This window comes from Lontra canadensis, unplaced genomic scaffold (genome assembly GCF_010015895.1).
Source record: "Lontra canadensis isolate GAN:19392208 unplaced genomic scaffold, GSC_riverotter_1.0 scaffold94, whole genome shotgun sequence".
In the NCBI taxonomy this organism is placed as follows: Eukaryota; Metazoa; Chordata; class Mammalia; order Carnivora; family Mustelidae; genus Lontra; species Lontra canadensis.
In genome coordinates, this window is record NW_022631088.1 from 4,097,000 (window position 1) to 4,122,474 (window position 25,475).

The 25,475-nt window shown below is 46.2% G+C and overlaps 1 protein-coding gene and 1 non-coding gene across 3 annotated transcripts in view; one reads left to right on the plus strand and one right to left on the minus strand.

Moving 5' to 3' along the window:
- The first annotated feature begins 16,261 nt into the window (after nt 1–16,261).
- Nucleotides 16,262–16,388, plus strand: LOC116854809. The gene has a single exon (XR_004380222.1).
- A 3,081-nt stretch (nt 16,389–19,469) lies between these two features.
- Nucleotides 19,470–25,475, minus strand: part of FSD2 (fibronectin type III and SPRY domain containing 2) — a 45,460-nt gene continuing 39,454 nt past the window's right edge. For both annotated transcript variants that reach the window (XM_032836941.1, XM_032836942.1), the window contains 2 exons: nt 21,864–22,040; nt 19,470–19,897 (listed from right to left, as the gene is read on the minus strand). In XM_032836941.1, the coding sequence (XP_032692832.1) occupies nt 19,645–19,897; nt 21,864–22,040 (430 nt within the window). In that variant the 3' untranslated portion in view covers nt 19,470–19,644. The remainder of the gene's footprint in view (nt 19,898–21,863; nt 22,041–25,475) is intronic.

The window sequence follows — 25,475 nt, forward strand, 5'->3', positions numbered from 1 at the left end:
AGGATGTCTGCTATCACTGCTTCTACTCAACAATGTACTGAAGATGTTAGTATAAGGGAAGAAAAAAAACTCCTCCTCTACCCTCTTAGGGTCTCTGGCTGGACTGAAGAATTACACTGACATAAGATTAGCAGGAGAAAAGCATAAAGATGTTATTAAATTTCTACCCGTCCATGGTGGGGGGTGGGGGGGGTAGGTTCACAAAACAATGAAGACCTGAAAAAGCGACCAGAGAAGGAAGCTTTTATATCTTTTAGACAAAGAAATAATGTTTGCCAAGAATTAACAACACAGGGATTTGAGCTAAGTGTAGTAAATGGTGAATGTGAGGATAGAAAAGATACACATTGGTCTGTCCCTGGTTCCTGACTAGGCACTCCTAAAATCCTTTCAAATGCCTAAATGATAAGAGCACTAGAAGCATCTTTAACATTTGGCCTTTGGCCCTGGTTTTATTTTTTATTTATTTATTCTTTTAAAGATTTTATTTATTTGTCAGAGAGAGAGAGAGAGATCACAAATAGGCAGAGAGGCAGGCAGAGACAGAGGGAGAAGCAGGTTCCCTGCCGAGCAAGGAGCCCGATATGGGACTCGATCCCAGGACGCTGGGATCATGACCTGAGCCGAAGGCAGCCGCTTAACCCACTGAGCCACCCAGGCGTCCCTGACCCTGGTTTTAAACAGAGTTCCTAAATCCCTTGGATCTGATCATAGTTGAGAGCAATGTTTTCTGTTCTAACGAGGTGACTCTTGGTGGGCTTTTGGGGAGGCTGGTCACCAGAAAGATCAAGCCATGGTTAGAAGGTTAGAATTTTCAGTTCCATCTCTCATTCTCATGGAGAGGAAAGGGGTTAGAAATGGAGATAATTTTACGTATATAAAAAATGTTATATATAAAATTATTTAAAATATTTATATTTAATATAATTTATATTCCATCTCCATACTTATAATTATTTATGATAACATTAATAATATTATATATATCATTACACTAGATATATTGAATCCTATGTGTCAAGCATTATACAAACTTAGTGCTTATGACTACCTGAGAGGTAGAATGGAAGAAGCCTGATATACCATGGATCCATCTTGTAATCCCCTAAGGAGCCACTGGAATAGGAATTTTGTAGTTAAATAAATTCTAGAGAATAACTAGTGGCCAGTGTAAAGGATAATGGAAACTGGGAAAGCAGGTTTTCAGGGGTGGCTGGACGAGGACAAATGAATTAAGAGATGAATGTGTTAACTAAGGCCATGGCAGGCCCAATAAAAAGACAGGGACATAAAGGAGAGATTGAGGTAACTGACACTTGAGAATCCCTTTAACTGGGGTGTGCCCAAACCCCAAATCTCCCTTCCCAAAATAGGTTAAGAGTTAAGGTTTCTTCCAGTTTTGGATTCATGTCCACTGGTAATTAATAGCACTTTCTACTCTTTCAAAGTGCTAGGACATTAACTTACTTAATCCTTTCAAAGTACAGACAAGCATGCTAGAGAAAATGATTTTAAAGGTTTTTTTCAAGGTTCAAAGGACACAACCAGGACCATAGCCCAGGTGTTCTGACGGCTGAACCCCATCGGTAACAACGCAGAGCAATTACGGTCTATTTGGCTAATAGGGCTGTTGAGAGAGCAGAACCTACATCTTCGTGAGGTTTCAGTCCTGGCTTGTTACAGATAAAGCTTCATGTCCGTCTCTATTCAGGATCATTCCAAGAGAATATATTTAGAGGTTTTCAAATCAGGAAGATCACCAATATCTTCCTTGCTTTTCATAATTATGTCAATTTTCCTCAACAGAAGTCAGAGACTTCCAGCATCCAAACAAAACTGTAGGGTTTTTGTTTTTACCAAGTGACCCTTCTCAGAGCCTAGCAGAAGCACCGAAGATCTGTCTATCCCCTGATCTTTGTTACACTCTCCTCCCCCCACAGTTGGTTCCTGCCTCCAGTGGAACGCCAGGAACACCCCACTGGCCAGCCGAGGAACAGCCTAAGGCGAGTAAGAACCATCTTTATCACATTTTTATCACAGGTAATTGCCATCATCTGGCCTCTTCAAAAGAGAATGAGTTTTTATATGTAACCATGAAAGTATGTGTATCTGAATATACTGATTAATCTGTGTTGAACTTGAGAAAACCTCTGGGGTGCTTCTGTGGAATTCCTGCATTTGCTTGTATTTGTGCTTCTCAGGTCCCTGGAGGATGGAGAACTCATTACCATACTGGATCTTGTCTGCACACATGTAGGAGAGCATCTGAAGGCTCCAATTTTGAATATTCAGGATTTGATTGAAAGGAGTAAGGATCCTGGAGTCTGAGAGGTACGTTTCATATCTGTTTAGTAAGTTGGGTCTCATCTACTGAGAGCTCATTAACCATTTATTATCCACCAGGCTTTACTGCTCAATCCACTGGAGGAAGAAACAATGGGAGGGGAGTGCCCCACGGCAATCCCCAGAGGACAGAGTCCGCGAGACTCGCTGACAGAGCAGACTCTGGCCATGTTTCACTGGAGACAGTTTCCACAGGGGACAGCTGGGTCTTACCTGAGCAAGTGCAGGTTACACCTGGGTGGTTCAATGACTTATACAACTATGCCACCCCAAGGTATTCTGGGCCACGTTTATATTTGTCAGATTGTTCTTTGGGATTAAGAACAGAGGCAAAACTGTCACAACAACCAGAAGTGAAAAACATCCCTCAAACATACAGTGAAGACACTTACAGGTGTCAAGTGATCCGAACTGAAATTTCTGGGAGGAAAAAACAAAACAAAACCATCTGAACCTGAAATTGAGAACCCTGTGAAATTTTGAAAGAGACAAGCTTAAGATAAAGCTTATAGAACACATATACTATTTACGTGCACCTAAGAACTAGTTTAAGCAGAAAATTTTGACCCCAATCTTTTTTTTTTTTTTAAGATTTTATTTATTTATTTGACAGGCAGAGATCACAAGTAGGCAGAGAGGCAGGCAGAGAGAGAGGGAAGCAGGCTCCCCGCTGTGCAGAGAGCCCGATGCGGGGCTCGATCCCAGGACCCTGGGATCATGACCTGAGCCGAAGGCAGCGGCCCAACCCACTGAGCCACCCAGGCGCCCCTTGACCCCAATCTTATTTGAGGATTATACAACTCGTGAATCATATATTCACCTTTATTTTGCAGAAACTGTTAAGACTCTAAAATGTGTACAGAGGAGCAACGGGCTGAGAAGACTAAGACAGTCTTGAAGAATAAGGTGGGAGGACTCATCTTACCAAATACCGAGTCTTACTATAGAGCTGTAATAATTAAGACAGTGTGGTACTGGTACAAGATGAGACAAAATGACTAACAGAACAGACTGGTGGTCCCAGAAACACTGGTGAACCAATACTTTAAAATTTGTATCATGGAGTGAGATGTGTCCATTTCATCATCACAGAAACAAGTTAACTAAAACAATGAAAGAAGATTAAGAAAATAAATGTACCTCCCTCTATTTATACTCCAGGTCCATGAAGAGGTGGATGTCACTAACTAACAAAGTCAAAGAAATGACTTTCTAGATGGTTTTGTTCTGTTAAGGAGGGGATGATACCACAGGAGGCAATGATCCTTATCTTATTCTAAGCAGAAACCAGGAAAAATCCTATCTTAACTCTACCAGTTTTGTAGTGTCCTAAGAATAGCCTGGCTCTTCTAAAAAATGACAGGTTCTGTGTGAGAAAAAACGCACATGTGGTTGTCACTGCTGGTGCTCTTCATTTCTCTAGTACATCGAGGTTTCCATCTGGTGCCATCTTCCTTGCCTGAATAACTTCCTTTAATAATTCTTATAGGGAGGGGATGCTGCTGATTTTCAGCTTTAACATGTCTGAAAAAGTCTTTATTTCACCTTTGTTTTTGAAATAAGAGAACTGATATAGCATTCTAGCTCGACAGTTTGTTTTTTTGTTTTTAGTGTTAAAGATGTTGCTCTAATACGTACTTGCAATGTTTCCACCAAGTTATCTGCCATCATCTTTACTTTTGTTCTTCTGTAATATCTCCTCCTACTGCAACACGCCCCTGGTCCCACGATCGCTTTTAGATTTTTTTCACTAGCTTAAAACATTTTGATTATGATGTGCCTGGTATGTTTTTTCCTATTTCCTGATCTTGGATGTTCGTTGAGCTTTAGTCTGTAGATTTATAGGCTTCACCTGTTTAGGAAAATCTTGGTCATTATTTCTTCAGATATATCCTCCCCTCTTATCTCTTTTAGGGATTCACATTACAAGTATACTAGGCCACTTGAAGTTATTTAACAGGTCCCCGATACTCTGTGTGTATCAAAATTTCAAAACAAAACTTCCTGTTTCATGTTGGATAGTTTCTATTACTAGGTTTCAAATTCAGTAATCTTCCACAACGTCTAATCTGCTATGAATCCCACCCAGTTTCTCATGTCAGATCCTGTATTTTTCATCTCAAAAAGTTAAATTGGGATTTTAGATCTTCCGTTTCTCTACTTAACTTTTTGAATCCATGGCATACAGTTCTAGTAACTTTTACTGTCCTTCTCTGCTAATTCTAGTATCTTTGTTCTGGGTTGGTTTCAATGATTATTCACCCCATTTGGACTGCATTTTTTTTTCTTTTTTGCATGCCTGGTAATCATTGATTAGATGTTAGACATCGTGAATTTTAGATTGCTAACTGCTGGATATTTTTGTATTCCTACAATATTGTTGGAGCACTGATATAGTTCTAATTATTTTGAATGCAGTCCTTTCTGGTCTTAGTTTTAAGATTTGTCTGGTGGGACTAGAACTGTATTTAGGTTAGGGGTATTTATTCCCCACTAATGAAGCAAGACTTTTTCAGAACTCTCCCCAATGCCTAATGACTTATGAGTTTTTCCAGTCTTGGTGGTGGGAATAGGCACTACTTTTTCTGCATAATTCTTTCAGGTGGTTCTTTTTCTGGCATCACGTTTCCTCACACAGGAGCTGATCAGTACTCTGGTGAATAGTCCACGTGAACCCACTTTCTATATTGACCTATCCAGGTCTCTCCTCAATGGTACACTGTCCTGTAAACTCTAGCTGCCTTGGTCTCCCCGGACTCTCACCTCCATTATCTTCAACTGAGCGAGTCCACTGGAGTAAATATTTTACACTGTTTTTACTTCTCCTATCAATACTTTAGTTTGATACAATAGTAGAGAGATCTATTGACTTTTTTTTTTTTAAGATTTTACTTATTTATTCGACAGAGAGAGAGATCACAAGCGGGCAGGCAGGGGGGGGGGTAGCAGGCTCCCTACCAAGCAGAGACCCTGATGTGGGGCTCGATCCCAGGACCCTGAGATCATGACCTGAGCCAAAGGCAGAGGCTTAACCCACTGAGCCACCTAGGCGCCCCTAGGTCTATTGACTTTTATATGAGGAAATTACCTCCCAACTTTTGTGCACCTCTTTTATCCTAATTGGTTACATTACTTTGAACTTTACACAGGTTAGTCTTTTTCTGTATTTTACAGATAGATTCTAAAATTTCACAATGAGTGTGTAGTACTTATGAAATCAGATTTCTGTATCATTCACTGCAAGACTAAGGAATAAGATTATATTCAAAGAGGAAGAAATGTAATCTTATCACCAGACTTGTGCCATTTCAAGGGTCAAGGTCAAATCAAATCTTTTTACACTCTAGTAGTTGCTTACAATCATGCTACATTTTAGTTTCTGTATTTGGACTACCATGTTCTCATAAAACTTTGCTTTCCCTGGTATTTCTAATAACTGCTTTTATTCGACAAAATAAAGTATATACCATTACCTCTTTTGGTGATGATCAACCAGCCTCTTAATCCTGTTTAAAAGGAAACTACCTTTTCTTTCAAGAAATTCTTCTGATCCTTTGGCATCCTGTTCTAATGTCTAATGCAGACCCATTATTTTTCAGGCTTGCTGCATAGCTAACATCCTAGGATTTTTTTCTCATTGCATTCCTTAGATTGTAATCCCTTTTTTAAAAAAGATTTTATTTATTCATTTGACAGGCAGAGAGAGAGGAGGAAGCAGGCTCCCAGCCAAGCAGAGCCTGATGCGGGGCTCAATCCCAGGACCATGGGATCATGACCTGAGCCAAAGGCAGAGGCCTTAACCCACTGAGCCACCCAGGTGCCCCCGATTGTAATCCTTTTTACTAGATGTTTTATTCTCTCCAAAGAAAACTAAGTAATTTCACAAAAATGTAGATGTGAAGTACAAGTAAATTCTTCCGTAAGTGAAATATCTAATTCCATTTTCTATTTAATTGTTTGGATACAGAATTCTGTATTCAAAAACGTTTCTATTCAGACCTCTGAAGGTCTGCTTCAGTATCTTCTAACATACATTTTTGCTGATGACAAAACAGATGCCAATCTAATTCTCATTCCTTCTTAGGTAACTTCTGTTTTCCTTCTCTGGAAGCTTTTAGGCTATTATCCTTAGAATTCAAAAATCTTTCAAGTTTGTAGTGTGTGTGCGCGAGAAGAGAAACACTGTTTAAATTCACTATGCTTAGTATTCTTTCAATAAAAAGACCTGTACCTTTGAGTTACCTAAACTACCATTCTTCTATTATTTTTTCAAGATTTTATTTATTTATTTGACAGAGGGATCACAAGTAGGCCGGGGTGGGGGGAGCAGCCTCCCCGCTGAGCAGAGAGCCCGATGCGGGGCTCGATCCCAGAACCCTGAGATCACGACCTGAGCCAAAGGCAGAGGCTTAACCCACTGAGCCACCCAGGCACCCCTCCTTCTTAAATTCTTTCAGGTATTTAGATTTTTCTGGACTAACATTGTTTCTAATTATCTTTTTAGGGAAAATGTATTTTTTATTCCAGTAGTATTATATTTTTATTTTAACAATCACTTTAAGAACTTTCTCATTTTCTCATTCTTTTTCCATGGTAGCCAATTCTTTATTTATGATGCAGGTTCTTCAAATCTTTCCATAGACACTAATTATAGTTTTTAGTTACCCTCTCAGGCTGGTTGTTTGCTCCTAAGGTCTTTTTCTAACCTGCTATTGTTTTTCTTCACAAGGAATAAATCTTGGTTGAACATTTAAGAAAATTTACATTAAAACAAAGGGGAGGGCCTCTGGGTGGCTGACTTTGTTTCCTCTGCTTCAGGGAGTTTGAATTCTCCAGCTGCCTCTTTGTGGAATGGAGGGACCACGTGAACTCTGCACACAGGAGGGTGTGTCAAGTGGGAGACTTCAGTTTAGGGTCCTTGTGCAGCAGGCAGGAAGGAGGACCCTTCCTAATGCCCAAGTGAGAAGGGCTTTCCTACACTGGAAGTGGGAGCCCTCCCCAAGCAGAAACAGTTTCTCCAGCTTCTGTTTCCAGCTTAGGACGTGTTCAGTGGTGGCTGCAGCTAAGCCAGTCACTTGCGTGTGGGGTTGAGGAGAGCCACAGCATGAACCCGCAAGGTCCTCCGTCCTGGTCTTCAGTTAATTCCTTTGATGTTAGTCTCATTTCCACTCTCTCCGCTTTCTGCTCTCAGTCTGCAGTCTCTTGGAGATACTCTTGGGGAGAAAGATTCCAGGCCTGTTAAGTCCTCACTTGTTAAAATTCCAGGTTATAGTTTTCTTTACTCTGGTTTATCTGCTGGTAAGTTCCCAGCTCATTACAACTGTGGGATAAACAATCAGTCCAGGAGGTCGCTGAGAATCCTGGTGAACATCTCAGGCAGCAGGGGGAACACCTCCAGAGTCTCTGATCAACAGCTTTCATAATGGGTGTGTTTGTATGCTGCAGTTTTATGGCCTATGTTTAAAATCATTCAACTCCCTCCCTGTTATAATGATCATCTAGTTACTCAAAGTCCCAGGTAGATTTTCCTCCCAGAAGAAAATGACTTACCAGAATATTCAAATATTTCTTCCAGAGGAAAATGACTTTAATCAGACTTTAATAAAAAATCTCTACATACCAAATGCCAATCCCAAATCTTCTCTCCCTTCTATTTACATTCTAAAATTTTCATGCCTCTTTTGTCAGATTAATTCCCATCAATTTCCCAAATCCCCTCTAAAGACTGTAAACCTTGAGCTCACTACCCTAAAAATGGAAATCTGGACCTTACACTTTGGTGGACAACCCATATCCTCTTTTGGGCCCTGGCCTGAGTGGTCAGACTGGCATCCACTGGCCATACACACTGCATATTACCAACACCCTATCAGAGATAATATGGTTCTAAAGAATATTATATGGATATTTTAAGCAAATAGCAATATTGAAATGAGTCACTGAAATAATACTAAGTGAATACACAAGTGTACAAAATTGCTCCCATACAGAATAAACAAATAAACCTTAAAGTAGTTGGTATTAATTTAATGAAGTTGTGGACTGAAATCTTTTAACTCCTTTCACAATACCCTAATACCGATTTAGTAATGACAACAACAAAAAGCATTTTTTACACAAAAAGAAAACTCTTAAGAATCAGTGGGACTTTGGGGAAGAAAAGCTTGTATTATAATGATTATAATGACTTATATGATTATTTTATATATAACATATTATATTATTATATAATGACTTAATATAGGATTATATACTATTATGATTATAAAGACTTATCCAGAACTCCACTAGAAAAAAAGTAAGTCATTTAGAACTCAACATTTTCTTAACTGTTGGCTGCTCATGCTTCTGGAGCTTGTAAGTCTTAAGATCAGAGTGCCACCATAGTTGAATTTTACCGAAGGCTCTCTTCCTGGCTTGCAGACAGCTGTCTTCTGGCCAGAGGCAAGAAGGTGGGGAGGAGAGCGGTCTAGTGTCTCTTCTTATAAAGGCACTATCCCATCAATAGGTCTCTGCTCTCCTAACTTCATTTAAACCTAAATAGCTCCAAAGGTCCCATCTCCAAATACCAACACATTGAGGGTTGGGGCTTAAAATTACAAGTTTTTAGAAAACATACATATTTTTTACAGAGGAAGTCAATCACTACATCGTACACCTGAGGCCAATGTAGAACTGTCAACTATACTAAAAAAAAAAGTTTTTTTAAACATACATATTTTCAGGGGAGAAGGCACATTTCACTCCACAGCATTGTACCTACTCAGAAGTTTCTCTTCTTACGATAGTAACGACCGAACTCATGAACAATTCGAGAGTGTGTATGCCAGCCCCGTGTCACACGCTTATATGGGTAGCTTTGCTTTATTACACCTGTGAGGGAACCGGGTCGAGCTCATTAACTAGACGAGGTTACAGCTGGTAAGCTGTTGCAGAGCTAGGATTTTTAGCTCAGGCAGCTTTACTGTAAAGTTCAAATTCCTAATTCTCTCCTTAAACTGCCTTAACTAGAGGAAAAGTCATTTTGAGATCTGAGGAACTGAGTTCAGGAATTTACTATTTTAGTTGTTACACTTTTGGAACTGGGTAGAGAAGAGCTTCAAATATAAAGTGACTCTTTTGATAACTACTTTTAAGAAAATAAACCAGACACAGGACACAGCATTTAAGTGACTTGCCTGAGCACTCTTTTGGCGCACTGGCAGCAAGCACCTGCTGTCAAACTGGGTCTCCTTTCTCTCATTCCCTAATGCCCCTATGTTTACACAAGTGTCTTGAATTCATTTAAAAAACACCTCCTCACACCAAGCTTCCAGGCGCTGTCCCCAGTATTCCTCACACAGGAGCCCTGTTTGTACCCCCCTTTAATCATCCAGGTGTCACTCTTGTTCTGAGATTCAACTCAGCATCGAGAGAAATCAGAGTCTGATTTCTTTCCGAGTTTAGTGGAATGTTTCTACTGTTTTATCATTAAGTATGAAATTTAGTATCAGTTTCTTTGAAGTGCCTTTTCTCAAGTTGCTATTTGTCTATTCCCATTTTGCTAAGTGTTTTCAATCAAAGGAGATATTGAATATTTTCAAAAAACACTTTATCAATTGAAATGATCATACTGATTTAAACCTCATACAGATTTAAACTACCAATACAGTGATTTATAGAAACAAGCTTTCTAATGTTTTATCATTTCTGTGATAAAACCTTTTTTGTTCCAGATGGAGGGAACAACGGAATCTGCTATTATTTTATTTTAGGGGTTTGTATTTACAGGAGTTTGGCAGTTTTTTCTTCCTGTGCTATATTGGTCAGGTTTTGGCATTACTGGGTTGCAAACATAAAATGAGTTGAACAACTCTCCTTGATGGCAGCACTCCAGGAATAAGGGACAGCAGGAACAGAGACACCAGGATGAAAAATAACAGGATATGCTCAGAGAATAGGATTTAAGACTTCTTAAATGGACTGAGTAACACAAAGCAGGTTTGACTAGGTTACTAATTAATCTTCAAAACACAACTTCTCTGCCAAAACACTTTTACTCTCATTTTACAGACAGAAGAGAGTCCGAATTCTTCGGCTTGTATTCAAGATCCTTCTTGCTTTAACCCAACTTACTTCACGTTCAACCTTGTCTGTGACGCTTGTTTGCCCAGAACGCTGGGTGTGAGCTATGACGGCACATCCAAATCCTACCCTATCAAAGGCAATAGCTCAACTGTCCACAAAAACTTCCTGGATCCAACTGAACTACGTTTGAATTCCTGCGAACCACAGCAAATTCTCAGCTTCTGGCTTGCCAACTTCTCAAGCTCTTTGACAGCTACAGGGGGCTAGCCAGTGTCATCCCACCCCCGCCCCCAATTCATGTCCTTCCCAGAAACTTAGAACGTGACTTGACCTGCAAACTGTCATTGCAAATATAATTAGTTAAGATCAGGTTACACTGGAGTAGGGTGGTCCTTTGTCCCGGAGGACTCTGTCATTTTAGAGAAACAGAGACACAGAGAAAACATCTGCTGGGACAGTTAAGATACGAATGATGCAGCTACAAGCCAAAGAATTCCTAGGACGGCTGGTCACCGCCAGAAACCAGGAAGAGGCAAGAAAGCCTTTTTACCCACAGCTTCAGACGGAAGCATGATCCTGCTGACATCTTCATGCTGGACTTCTTGGTTTCAGAACTGTAAGAGAATAAACGCGTTGTTTTAAGCCACCCAGTTTGTGATGCTTCGTTACGATAGCCCTCGGAAACTAAAACAAGGGTAATTTTAATCTGCAATTTGTCTTCCTAACCGCAACAGCGCTATGTCCCTAGTCCAGTTGACAGCTATGGAGGTGCTCAAGCCCTCTCATGAGTGGGCAACAGTAGTCGGCAGGGATTACCGAAGCTTAGGAGCTCCTACTCCGAGACGACGGACAGCTAATGCTCAGTAAGCGTAACCATTATGACTGCAGGGTACGCGGCTACGCAGATAAACGGAACGCAGAAACTGAGTCAAATACGCGGCAGCCGGCGAGGGAAGGGCCTCGATTCCCCCCGAAGGACGCTCAGGGAGGAAGGAGCGAGTTCTTGGGGAAACGGGAGTCTCCAAGCCGCTTTCGCAGGCCCCGCTGAACTGCTCTGCCCTCTCCCCACTCCCCACGGGGGACCCAGCAACTGCGACCTCAGTCCAGAAGTCCCTCAGTCCACCTACCCCGCCACCGACTCGCATCTGCGGGCGCATCTCTGTCGCGTCAGCGCGTCCCGCTACGGTGCGCTATTGCGCGGGGCGGGACTTCCTCCCCACGACCGGAAACCGGAAAGGGCTGCTTTCCACCGGAAGGAGAGAGGAGGTGTTGCCGCGATCAGCGCGGGAGGGGCGGGTTCGCCCGTGGCGTACGGTGAGACCGCTCTGTGGCCACGAGCGGGGCGTGCGGTCACAGCGTCTTAGTAGGCAGGCTGGCTGGTGTGTCAGGTTTCGGGGGGGTAATGCGGGGAACCGGCGCAGAGGTGAGAGGTCCGCGTATCTATCGCGGGGTCGGCGTCTCCAGTGAGCTGGGTCTCGTTCCGAGCTCGCGCTCAGCTTTCTCGACCTCGTCTAAAAAACCCCAGCAGGGTGGTTCGCGGAGCTGCGGTGGGGATGTGTGTGGGAGGGAGAAAGACACGCCCGGAGTAAGGCTGAAGGAAAGATCACGCAGTAGGTGAGTTCCACATCCGTGGTGGCCCGTGTCCCTTAAGGGGTGTGACGCGAGGGCCTGTACGGAAGCAGACGATTTGAATCGGTGACTCCCGCTTGAGGCAGCGGCACCTCTTGCATGACTTTGAAGACGTAAACGCACGGCAGGTCATTCTTAAGCCTCCTAAAGTCATTCTTAAGCTTCCTAAATCCGCCGGGAACGTCGTTTGGTGTCGGAGGAGGAACAGCCGTCTGGGTCATCGCCCTTGATTCAGTTTAACTTGAAGCATAGTGAGAGGGGGCGGGCTGAAAGCCCCCGAGCTCGTTAGTGACAGCCACGACGAGGAGCGAGATTTCTTCATCTCCAGACCATCATTTTGTTCTCCACATCTTAACTGGTTTTTTTGGATTGCTAAGCCGTCTTTTTAAGGGAGTGAAGACGGGGATATACCTTTCCGTGCAGAATGAATCCAAGAAAGGCAAAGTCGGTATTAGAATTAGAATTAGTCAGGAATTAGAACTGTGTCATTTATTTACCTTTTTTTGGGGGGGGGTCTAGATTTATTTAATTTAGAGGGTGTAGAGGGGGAGAGAGAAAAATCTCAAGCAGACTCCCTGCGGAGCCCATTGAGGGGCTCGATCTCACGACCCTGAGATCAGGACCTGAGCTGAAATCAAGAGCGGGAGGCTCGGCGGACTCAGCCACCCAGGCGCGGCCATTTATTTACGTTACAGATGCTGTGTAGCTAGAGGGGAGTCCGTGGGTCCCTTCTGTCATTTCCTAGAGGCCTGGGTTTCACGGATGCGTGCTCCCCCTGCAAGACTTCCAGCTAACTACTTACTGTCGGAGCTCTCACTGTGGGAACTTGCTGTTACAGCCCGTGGAAATGCTTACCTCGGAAGCTGTCTGCATGAAACCAGCCACAGTGAGCCTGTAAGTTCACCCCCAGTCCAGGTGAGACGCCGTAGGGTGCCCTGCAGTCAGGCCTCAGCTGTCTTAGGTAACACTGCATTTGGTACTCGTGCTCTTTAAACGTATTGAGCATTGCCCCTGCCATCTCTCTCTATTTTGAAATGGAAATGAAGAAAGTGTGTACGCCTCAGAGTTCTACAGAACGGCTTGTACATTAGCAAGTACTGAAAAGCATGGGTGTACTCTTATACCGAGGAACTCACTCAACTAGATCTTCATTGTGGGGAAGCCTTGGACGCTCTGTATTAAGAACTTTTAAACTTTTTGGCCTCAGGACCCTCCTTTAAAATTACTGAGGATTCCAAAGAGATCTTGTTTATGTGGGACATAGACACACACACACACACACACACACACACATATGATTATTTTTAGTATTAGAAGTTAAAACTGAGAAACGTTTTTATCACAAGAACATCCAAGCATATACTGTTTTCCGTGATGAATGTCCTCACATAGTGTAGCGTCTGGTAAAACTCTGCTGTGTACGTTCGTGGAATAAGGGTGAAAAGAGCAAATAATGCCTCAGTGTTAATGATGAAAGTAGTTTTCAGCTGACCGAGCCTCTGAAAGGGTCTCGGGCCTCCACGAGAGCCAGGCCCTGAGAACAAGTGCTCTGCGTAAATGTTCCCAAGAAACTTGAGATGATGCAGACATGGTTGCTGTTGCAGGCGATGGTGACATGGGCAGAAATACTACCTTAAAAATGCAGTAAGGAGCAGTCTTTTATTTCCAGGGCTCGTATAATTCCAGGCACAAGGAACACGTCTTCCATTTTGTTTTCCTTTCCTCCTGTTGGTTTGCATAGCGCTGCGGACGGCGCCTCAGACTATAGAGAGGGCTGAGGAGAGAAGACCACTCCTTCGGTGGGTTTGGACGTGGACAGGCTGTAGGTGGTTTCTGTTCCACTCACTCCCCCGGCTGTTCAACTCTTACCTTCTCCTCCAGTGACCGCAGCACGTTACAGTCTGCATGCATCTCCCTTCTCTCACTTCCAGAACTTGAGACTTTTCGGTGGATTAGTAACTGCACAGAAATGTACCCACTGCTGAGTTCATAATGATTACCTGAGTAGGTAATCGATGTTTAAAATGCCTTTGACTTTACAGAAATCCTTGGTAGAGTTATATGCAGTTATTTTGGGGAGATTGGCTTGACATTCTTTCAAGGGCTGGGAATATAGTTTTCTGATTTAAAGATTTTTGCTTATTTATTTCTGGAAAGAGAGAGAGAGAGCACAGAGGGAGAGGGAGCAGCCGATTCCCCACTGAGCAGGGAGCCTGACATCGGGCTTGATTCCACAACCCAGAAATCATGACCTGAGCCTAAGGCAGACCCTTAACCGACTGGGCCACCCACGTGTCCCCAGAGTTTTCCAATTTAAAATAATGAAACCTAGGGTCTGAAAATACCATCAACTTTTTAGGAAAGGATGAGATTTCAAGAACAGGAGGTGCCTCCACATATTTGGATTTTCACCCTATGTCTGATAAATAAGTTTGGCTACAATTTTTGGGGGGAGGGGTGAGGAAATCTCTCCCATAAAATGATTTTTTAAAAGACACTTGACATTTGAGAAGTTATGACCTGCAGTCTTTATACATCCCTGGGGTTGTCGTTAACCTTACACCATGTCCTTTCTCTGTGAAAGTCTTAGATTCTAGGACCGGCAGAGAGCCGTGGTGCGGTGTGTCGTGCAGTCGATCAGGCCCTGTCAGGGCCTTCACTTCTACTCATCAGCCTCCAGACATAAAAACCGAATTGATGTTTCAGAGCATTTAAAATATGGGCTAAGAATAGTCAAAACTGCAATGAATATTAAATGTGAGCGTTAGTGATGTCTTGTGATGGGAAGAAAGCATTCTAAACCTCTTCCTCACGTGTCAGGTCTTGTCAGCCCCCCTCCTCCTCCTCCCGGGTCAGAAGTTGCTATTACTAATGGGATTCTGTGGTGGATCCTTAGGTATGTGGGGACTGCAGAAAGGCTGAGAATATTTTTTATCTCCCTCTCCTCACCCAGCACACATAATTTAAAAGTGCTTTGCTTTCTGATGAAGAGATTTAATTTGGGAGACAGTTTGATGTCTCTTACCTCCTTCCAGGTAAATGAGCTCGCAGACATCATCGCTTCCATGTTCTGGTGGTTTGAGGTGAGGAGGTACAGCTCCTGCCTCTGGTTTGCGTGGAGCCGACACAGGTCGCGGGTTGCAGTATACCACTCAAAAAGAGGTAAGTGTGTGGCACTGAACTCAGCCTGGGAGAGGGAGGAATTAGAAGGAAGTGCTTCTGGGAAGTGACCTTTGAGCTACGTAGGGATTAGATGGACAAGAACGGGTCGGTCCATCCCAGGTGCCTAGGGATCTGTGGCTTGTTTATCAAGTATCTTCTGCCTTTCTTCAGAGGTCTGGGCTTGCTTTTGGGTAGTACTTCTCTTATTTTCCTTCTCTCTCCCTGTTTCCCCCTTCATCAGGTGGGTGCTTGGGGTATAAAAGAAATCAGAGGGTAGGAAGCTTTCTGAGTGGCAGAATGAGATGACAGGTTTACCATGAAGCAGTGTATGTACTCAGGAAATCCATCTCTAAAAAAAACGAAGTTCCTTTCTTAAAATGCATAGCTGGGTGACCTAGGTTTTGTTGACTGAGTGCTTTCCTAGCAAATGGAGTATATTCCGGACTCCGGACCCGTCTTTGTGAATTTAAGGGCATCTCTTAAGCCCACATCTAGGGCTAGGAATGAGCATGAGGGGGACCGCAAAAGGAGAATCCAAGTTCGTAATACAAAAGCCTTTTTATGGGCTCTGTGTGCATGACTGCATGTTGTCTGAGCTGCATGCTATGTAGCTGAATTGTCACAATTCAGATCAACGACAGTTTGAGTCCACCAGGATTTGAGTAGACAGAGCAGAGAACCTGATAGTGTCAAAGTCTGGGAAAATGAAGAAAAAGCAATCAGTCGGTGAATGGCCTCGATTGTTTCCTGGGGTTGGGAGTAGCAGAAAACAAGCAGGGCAGCAGCACTTGTGCCGTAGCTACTCTGACGTCATTCCTGCCTCGGGGCATCATGCCCAGCTCATCATCATGTGCCTTCTAGGAGACTTGCTCACTGGCTGGAGTCTTCTTCCCAAGCCATCGGTTCTCATCTTGAATTTAGATTCCTTAACTGTGGATTGCAGTGAAGAAAAATCTCTGAAAACCTGAAAAGTCATCAGTTACCTAAAAGTGATCGATGACCATTCCTGTCGTGTCTTGACATGCTAGAGGACCATGCTTTAAAAGCTGGACTTGGTCTTCTGGAGACTAAGAAAACAGAGTCCTTGAAGTCAAGCCGACTCTGCTGTTAGCCTCCTAAAGGAAAAGGTAGATAGAACAGGTCTTGTTTGCAAAGTAAATTCAAGACCTACTTATCTACCAACAGCAACTACACACTTCGAGTCGTCTTACTGTAAAATAGGAACAGTAAATTATTAGATTAGAAAGGGTGGGAGAAAGTGGTGGATCCACGAAAACTCTTACAGTGCTGATAGGAAGGGGGCTGGAAATTGGAGAAGTTGCTTAGGAAAGTGGAAGGAGGACCTCTCCCATGGTGCAGCCTTCAGGGAGTCCAGCAAGTTTTGTGGGAGCTGAGCCTCCTTGTATGGAGACCAGCAGAGTCTAAGTTACGGAATGCTGTGTCAGAGTGACTCGCGCTGCGGGCAGCTGCCAGCGTGTGAGCCACGGGAACTGCTTCTGACAAGTACTGGAGGGTGGGAAGTGATGCAGAAAAGGCCTCAATGTCCATGTAATCGCTCTGCTTGATATTGATCACCAAGCACGTGCTTCTGAAATATTTAATTGAATGTGTGTAAGTGATTGCATATCATTGTCTGAACCAGCAGGAAGTCAGTTATTAAATATAAACGTTTCCAAATAAAAAGCAATTTAATTTTATCAGGAACCAGTGTCATTTGTCTCTCATCAACGTTCTAGTCCTATCTCAGGTGCCTTCAAGTCAGACTATCCTGAATTACTAAACCCATGTTAGTGACACTAAGATTCTGTGGTTCTTTTACATATTCTCCCTCCCCTTTGTTGAGGGAAGCCAAAGCTTCTGTTAATAATTTGCTCAAGGTTGGGCGCCTGGGTGGCTCAGTGGGTTAAGCCGCTGCCTTCGGCTCGGGTCATGATCTCGGGGTCATGGGATCGAGCCCCACATCGGGCTCTCTGCTCAGCAGGGAGCCTGCTTCCTCCTCTTTCTCTGCCTGCCTCTCTACTTGTGATCTCTGTCTGTCAAATAAATAAAATCTAAAAAAAAAATAATAAAAAAAAATAATTTGCTCAAGGGTTATACAGTGAGGCAGGTGAAGCTAGGGAAAGAACAGACTGACATGTTTTAACCGCAGTCAGGGATCGTGGCCTCGACTGTCTGATGTTCTAAAAATCCTTTTTGTTTTGTTTTTTAACAGATTTATCAGCGGGGTTGCAGGTGAATGTGGCCTTGAGGTAAATCCTGCCCCTTATTAAAATTTAGTTTTAGCAGATTATTTGTGATATTTTAGGAACTGGAATATTTTACAGAAAAAAAAAAGTTTTGTTTGGTTCTTTTCTAGACTTATTTTTTCTTCTTGCAGAAGAAACATGTTTAAACCAAAGTTTTTTACGCTAATTACAGTGCTTTAAGTTGTTCATATGCCTTGTGTAAATTAAGTGAATTTTAAATGTCAATGCTCAGTGCCAATTTTAGGTTTTTTTTTTCTTGATCAAATAAAAATTTCACTCAGACCTTATATAGGTGTCGAGTTTTTATCATTTATATATGTCCGTATTACATGTGAAACATTCCATAAAGCCTGTTAGAATCCTGAGTTCAGACTTGCCTTATCTGTGATGTCCTACTTCCTACTGCAGTCTCTGTCTCTGGAGCTGAGAACAGGGTTGGGTACACGCGTGTGTCTGTAACCTGAACCGTCTGTGCTTACACGGGCCGTACCTTCCTGATTTCAGGCCAGTGATGCAGCGTGGCAGGGCAGCTGTGTGTGCGTGTGAGACTAAGGAGCTGGGATATCGTCAAGGTGGGTTGTGAAGTCAGGAATCTGAGCTGCTGCTCACATCACAGGCCGAGTTAGAGACAGGAGGGGTGTTCACTGTCGGACTTCGAGTGTGCTAGAAGACAGAAGATTCTAGAGCCATGGCATTTCCAGTTCACAGAAAACCCGAAGTGATGAGGTGATGTCTGCTTCGAGAGGCCTCCACAGGGCAGGACACAGAACGGTCTCTGTGAATTGCCTCACAGACGGAGTCGTTTGCTCTGCGAGCTGGGAGGTGCTGTGTGCAGAGCTCTGAGAGACGGCCAGACTCCTGGGCTGGAGAACCGGGCATGCAGCCAGCGGGGCCGAGTCCCGTGGTTGCAGGATGGCACGAGAGCAGCCGGTCGCAAGTCCCAGAGCTGCCGGCGGGGAGACCACCCACTCATCTTGGGTCTCGGTGGGCTGGTGTCTTCAGGAGCTGCTGTGCATTCGCTGTGCGCCCATACTGTCGTGCCCTCTCACGGTCGCCGGGAAATGCTCCTGTCCTGTGAAACAAGTACTATTTTTTCTCTGTTTAAAGGGAAACAGGAGCGCTTGAAGATAGTGGGACACTTCTAGGGTTGAAGGCAAAGCAGCTACAGACTAGCGATCCAGTGTAGGTCTTCTGATTTCAAACCTGGTTCTCTTTATGGGACGGTCTCTTTATGGGACGGTTCCTAGGATCAGCCGCCACTCATGTCTGTGTGTTCCTCGTTCATTCCCCGGCCCGTCGTCGATGCAGTGAAAGTGCATCTATGTGGTAGTATGGAGTCGTCCGTGTCCCCGTCCTGCCATCAAGCTGCAGGGGCCCTTCTGTGCCTGCCTACCGCCTCCCCTCCACGGCGTCTCCCGGCCGCGCGTCTTGTGCTGGTTTTGAGGGGGCCCCACCGTCCCTCAGCCGAAGAGCAGGGACAGCGCGCCCACGGGCAGTGGCTGGATGGAGAGGACACGGCTTCATCCCAATGGCGGTGGGTACCTGTTCGTTACGGGGTAGCCCTCAGGGACTGGACGATGAACAAGACAGACCCCGACCCGCCTTCACGGAATCGGGCGTGGCAGAGGGCGCTGCAAAGCCCGAGCGCGGGTTCAGTGAAGGACGGGAATGGCGCCACGGTGCGCAGCGGGAGACCCTCATCACAGCGCCGACGGTGCTGGGAAAACAGGAGAGGGGAAGGCGCGTGGCTTCCCTGCTTTTCTTCGTGGACGGCCCCTCGTCTTTGCAGGTCTGTTCCAGCCGCTGGCGACACGGCACGGGTGTCGCATCCCCCCCTCCCCTTCCCTCGCCCCTCAGCCCGAGCTCTGTAGGCCTTGAGATTCAGACACTGCCTATAAACAAATAGACCGGTGCGGCCTGACCACTTGAAGGACCTCTGGGTTCGCGCTGGCAGAGCGCTCACGTGACAGCCGGGCCTGGTGGGGACGCACCGAACAACACATGGGTGGGCGGCAGCACGGGCCTAGAACCCAGGTCCGCCGAGACGAGCGTCAGCGCACCCGTCTGCTAGAGGACAGCGGGAGCCGGACCGGGGCCGGGTGCGTGGCACTTCAGTGCCCAGGCCCACGGGCTGAGGGCCGAGCGGCTGGGAGGGGAGGGACCACAAGAGCGACAGGAAGCCGGGCCTCAGAACGGTCTAATAGAAAGTGACGTGCGTGGGCATTGCGATGCCATTACGTATCCTCAGACGGCCAGGCTTTTCCAGAGAAAAACAGGGATGCACGAATCCGTGGAGCTGACAGCTGAACGTGTAAAGGTGCTGAGAAATGTCCACATTGAAAAAGGACAATTTTGAGTTTTCATAGTCTAACAGAATGCCGATCTTCCTTGGGGACACCGTTATTCTTATATCTGGAGTCGTCTTGTTGTGCAGGAACTCATACTCATGCCTGAAAATTTAAGTGTTGATATAACAGAGCTTCAGAAATTCTGTAGAGGGCTTATTTACACAGCATTTCATATTAATTTTATTCACATACTCCTGTGATTGTTATATTTTTAATTAACTGACTACCCAAACAGGCCATTTCCAAAATTATATATCTCTTTTCTAAAATTCGCCCTGAGACATATTTTTAAACTCCATTTGTTTTTGAACAATGTCTTAACCTAAAAACCTTGCATATCGTAGCATACACTCCTATTGCATCAAAATTTGTGTAGAAATAGATATTTTAAAAATTTGTGGATTTTAAGGATCGGATGTATAAAGCCTTCATAATGAAGACATTTGAAACAGGCAACCTCCTGATGTTTCATGTAATAAAATGGGCCTTTTGGGAGAGTGTGCACAAGTACTCAGGCACAGTTCTCAAACCTTCAGCCTTAGCACGGCTGCCCGGGGGCCTGTCACCGTTAGCTGCGACAGCAGCCATGCTCTGTGGCCCGTGTGCTTTGAAAATGGCTGGCACCGAGACCAGACGCGGGGACTTCATCCCCCTGCTACCCACAGACGCCTGCAGAGCTCAGGGCCAGGTCCACAGCCCCAGGGGGACACTTAGAATAGTCTCTGAGCATGAGAGCAAGCCAGGCCGTCTTGCCTCTTCTTCCCCTCGACTCCTTTTCTTAGCTAAGCAGCCACCAGAAGCTTTCCCTCCCTCTAGCTTCCTTCCAGCACAGCAAAGGCAAGACTAAAGCAAGAAATACGAGTAAGAAAAACCCTCATCCTCCACTTGTAACTCCGTCTCTCACTCACACGTCCTTCCGAGGTGGGACTGCGTGCGACTGCTCTAGCTTGGGGGTTGGCTTCTGGCCTGCCTTTCCATGCTGTCTCACGTCCCATCCTCTTCTGTGTTCTGTCCTGCCACACCCCTGCCCATTATGCACAGACCCCTACACCTTCTTTATCCTCCCAGTGTCTTTCTCTGCCCTTCATTCTTACCTTTCTAGGATAGGACACTTTGATTTTTAGTCTTACTTGAGGCAGAATCCAAAGAAACCCTGTGGCTTGGTGCCTCATACGTCTCGTATTCCTCAAACTCGGCCTGAGGTTTAGTGGGGTCAGTTCTAGTCCAGCCATTTTACAGGAGGAAGCTGGTCTTTCCACAAATGCGTGGGCATGACAGACAGTGTTTGACTGTGATGGAGGCTCACAGGCAGAGAACAGCGGATCAGATGTTAATAGGATTCAGCAAGCCAGTGAGGGTCAGAGGCCCCACAAAGAGGTGCTGGGAAAATGGTGGGAAGTTTTACAGTTTTTGAGGCAAAGGGAGGTTGCAACAGTGGTTTTCTAAGTCTGACAATGTCCACTGGCCAGTGGGCCTCCTGGGATTTCCCCAGCTTTCTAGAACTAGTCCATGCCTACAGGACAGAGTGCTTTACAGGAGAAGCAAACCAGAATGAGCCCTTACTATTAAGCGTCTGCCCACTCAAAGACAGAATTGAGGCTTCAAATCAAACGTGTATGCATTTAATAACACGAGTTGAACAGGGAAAACCAGTCGCTTAGTGGTGAAGAATGCTGTCTTTGGAGCCGGATTGCTGGGATTTGATTCCAAGCTCTGAAAACCCACATTGGATGGATTATCGAACCGCTGGGAGGCCTAGCTTTCTTGTTTTTAAAATGGGATAACAGATTTGAGAAGGAAATCGGATAAAATATCTAAGAGTGTGGAACAGTGCTTGGCACAGAACAAGCTCTCCGCAAATTTTAGCTATTTTTATCTGAAAGAAAAGCACCCAAAGCTGCTCCTTCTCTTCTCATCTGGACTTTAGGGACAAGGACTAGAAAAGACCCCTGAAATACCCTAAAACATCCTCTGAAACACACTGCAGGCCTTCATTATTACTACTAAGACCTCCGGATCTGTTCTTGCAAAGCGAATGTTAACACTGGCTGTCCAGATGTTACTTTACCTCGATGATGCAAATCTGTGCCTCATGCACCAAGACAGGCGGTTTGCTCCCAGGTCCTCCTCTTTAGGGACATCGTCAAAGGCCACGCCCACCGTGTAGTCTGCCCGCTTGTCCACCTCCACCTCCCAGTAGTGGCGCCCTCGGACTGGAATTAGATTCCCCATGACGGCAACACACCTGGGTTTAGAAAGGAGCACATGTGATCTGGGGTGGCCCCGGCCTGGCCGTGCTGGGCAGTGACGCCAGCTGTTGGGGCCGGCCGGCAGGTGGTCTGCACACGTGGAGGGCGGTGTTCTGAACGCCTCCCGTGTGAAGCGACAGCCCACAGGCAGAAGACGGGGACTCGAGTCCCAAGAAGAGCGAGAGCAGATTCCTCACAGATGATCAGAGTCCACCTCCAAGATGCCCCCAGGAACAATTACACTTAAAAAGGTCAGAGTTAGGTTTTGTTTTACAACAAGGCAGCATTCTCCAGAGAAAGGTTCTTGTTGGAGATCTGGCACACGAGTATCTCCAAAACGAAACTCTAGGTGGCTCCCCAAATCCCTAGACAGGTTTGTTTAGCTGTCGTTAACACATGATTTCTACTCTCAAACCAAGTTCTTAATTAATTAATTAATTAACCTATGAAAAGGCAGACGGCCATCTGCAGGGGCTCATTTGGCTGTGTCCGGAGTCATGGAAGCTTGACGGCCCTAAATTCTCCCGCAAACGGACCCTGAGAGCTTGTTCGGAGGTTCTGGCAGGGGAGTGCAGCTACTCCTATACCCTTGACCAAGGAACGGTCCTCCTCTACCCGGGAAGGTCGTCCTCTTGGACCCCGCATGCAGCTTTGCGAAGGAGACGCATGGAGCAGCAAGGGTGGGAGGGGGTCCCCGACCAGCCAGCCAGATCAGCCACATCAACCCTGGTGATCCATGGGTGACAGCTGTCACAGCCAGATCACCCTCACATCCTCAAACCCCCAGTTCTGAAGGCCACTCGAAGCTCTGGGAAGGACACTGCACATGAACTCAATCCTTCTCTGTAAAATGAAGCCGTCTCTACTCCAAGCTCCAGACCCACACCTCCAGCCACCTGCGGTCTCATTCAGAACGTCCCCGACAGAACTCAGACCTGCCTACCCCTCCTGCCGGCCGGACTGTGGGTTTTGCTTGGGGTGGGGTGGGGTAGTTACCCCTCATCTCTTCTACCTTCCGGGAAACAGACTCACCGTCTACCTAGTAACCTAACGCAGCAAACTAAGACAGAAAAATAATGCCGTGGTTACAAGCTCAGCTTCTAGCTGAACTCTGACACCAACCCTTCCTTACCAGCAGTGTGCATTGGGCAAATTCCCTTACTTCTCTGTGCCTCGATTTTCTCATCTGTCGAACTGGACTGATAACGGTTTGGACCTCACAGGCCGCTGTGATGATTCAGTGAGACCATCCATATAAAGCACTTGGAATGTGTCCAGTACCTGATCAGCACTCCATAGATTACGGCCCCTGACCCATCCCTCCCCCGCCCGCCCCTAAGCCAGCTGGCCACTCTCCTTGCCGGTGGTGTTACGGGCTAAGGATCTGCTGAGTCCATCTCCTCTCATTCGCCCTCCAACTGCTGATTATGTCAGGGCCTCCACGGCCTCCTCTCTGGTCTCCTTGTCCCTCCCACCCCCAGGCCTCTCCCCCACTTCCCCAGCTCACACTGTGATCCTTTTGAAATACGAATCTGATCCTGTCACTTCCCCTACTTTAATTCTCCGTGACCAGAAGGGTACGGTCCACACCTGTTTTGCGCTAGAACGCGTCCATCTTTCTCGCCTTATGGACTCTGCACCCGTGACGTGCCCAACTGCTCGTACTTCTCCAAACAAACGGCCTGGCCTCTCTGCTTCTGCTATGTAAGGTTCTGAATCTCCCTTGTTGGCCTGCAGGACTCCCGTTCATCCTTCCAGCCCTTCCCCCTGTAGGAAGCCTTCTTCCTTGGGGCTCTCACAATGCCTTGCCCATATCTCTCATAGGTGTGCCCCGACACCTGCGTCTCCCCCACTTGCCTGTGTGAGTCAGGTGGGCAGGGACAGTACCTTCATCTCTACCCCAAGCACCCAGCACGGTGTTAGAGGGCACCAGAAAGACTGGTAACAGGATACTGCGCTGGGACTAACTCAGCTTGGCTGAACCCCAAAAGGCCGCGAACAGAACCAGATGGGGAGCTCTCCCATATTTCCAGGGGAGGCGCTAGATCACCGGCGTAGGCCCCAGTGGCCAAAACTCGGTTTGCAGCTTTCAGTGGAACATCCAAGGGCTGGAGCGGGGGATGCTTGAGGCTCCATCCTCGCCTGGGGAGCTTTCCTGGGGCTCACACGCCAGGGGAGGGAGCAGAGGCGTGGTCAGAGGCGGGTGTTTTCAGGGGACCAGGTGCGGATGGAACCTACTACAGGAAAGCTGTCCCCGTGTTGTTCTTGAGAGCGTCCTGTCCCAGAGAGGGGCCACCACGGGGAGGCCACGACCCAGGAGCTGTCCGACAGAGGCACATGCTTCACCCTGGTACCAGCCAGGTACCGAAAGGGTGGAAAACAGGACAACAGGCCCAAAATGGCTAAGCCCCCGTCCTGCTGAGCCCCATGTCCCCAAACTGGAACAAGTCTTCAGGTCAGTGCTCTCAGATCTGGAATCTTAGCCAGTCAACCAGTCATCGTCTGATGAGCACGAGTGAGGTGACGTGCCTGAGAGGCCTTGCTGTCCCCCGAAAGAATTTAACCCGCCACAACCGCCGGCTGCTCTGCCCACTGTAACGTCCTTGTAACGTCCTTGCTCCTGCTCACTCGGCCCACGGAAGACTTTCATCCTGCACAGCTCCTCGGCGCGCCTTTCTGCCCGTGGGGCTGGACGCTGCCCAGTGCAGACAGCAGGGAGTAAAGCCAGTAAGATCTTCAAAATCTGCTTCGTTGAATTTTTTTTTTTTAAAACACAGGTAAGACCTTTATCTCTTCCTAGCCTGCATGCCACCTGACCTTGGGCTGAATGGGCAGAGGCAGGTGGGTAAAGTCGCTTTCCACCGTACCTTGTGCACACCAACACGCGCACACACACTAACGCACTAGCACACACAGCAGATAAGCCAGCAGGGAGCCGGCATCAGAGGAGGAGCCAGCCCTGGCAGGGTCGGGGCCCCGGGCACGGAGGCTGCATACCGTGTGCGGCAGTGGCCCTTGGGGCCCCCGTAGGAGAGCCCCTTTTCCTTCTTGGAAGATCCTCCCGACTCTAAATCCAACCCACCAAGACCTCGTCTCTTCCCATGGCCGGGAAGCTGACAGCCACATTTCACGTGAATTCCTGGAAATGGAATTTGCTCTTGAACGTGACCTGTGTTCCTTCTCTCCCACTGCTTTGACTTTCCTGTTTCAGTAGTGTGTATTTGCCCTGAGTTCAAGTGTCCTCTAAGTATGTGGAAAGAAGTAAGGCATAAAGAAATGGTTGCAACAGGTCTGGAAACAGCTATAGAGCTAGAAAGATGGCGCCCGTCTTTGGGGGACTGGCCCCCACTCCCAGGTCAGGCACTCGCTAAATCCCCGTCTTCCCCACCGACCCTGGTTCAGCCTCCATCTTGGGTTTCCATCAGGAGTTT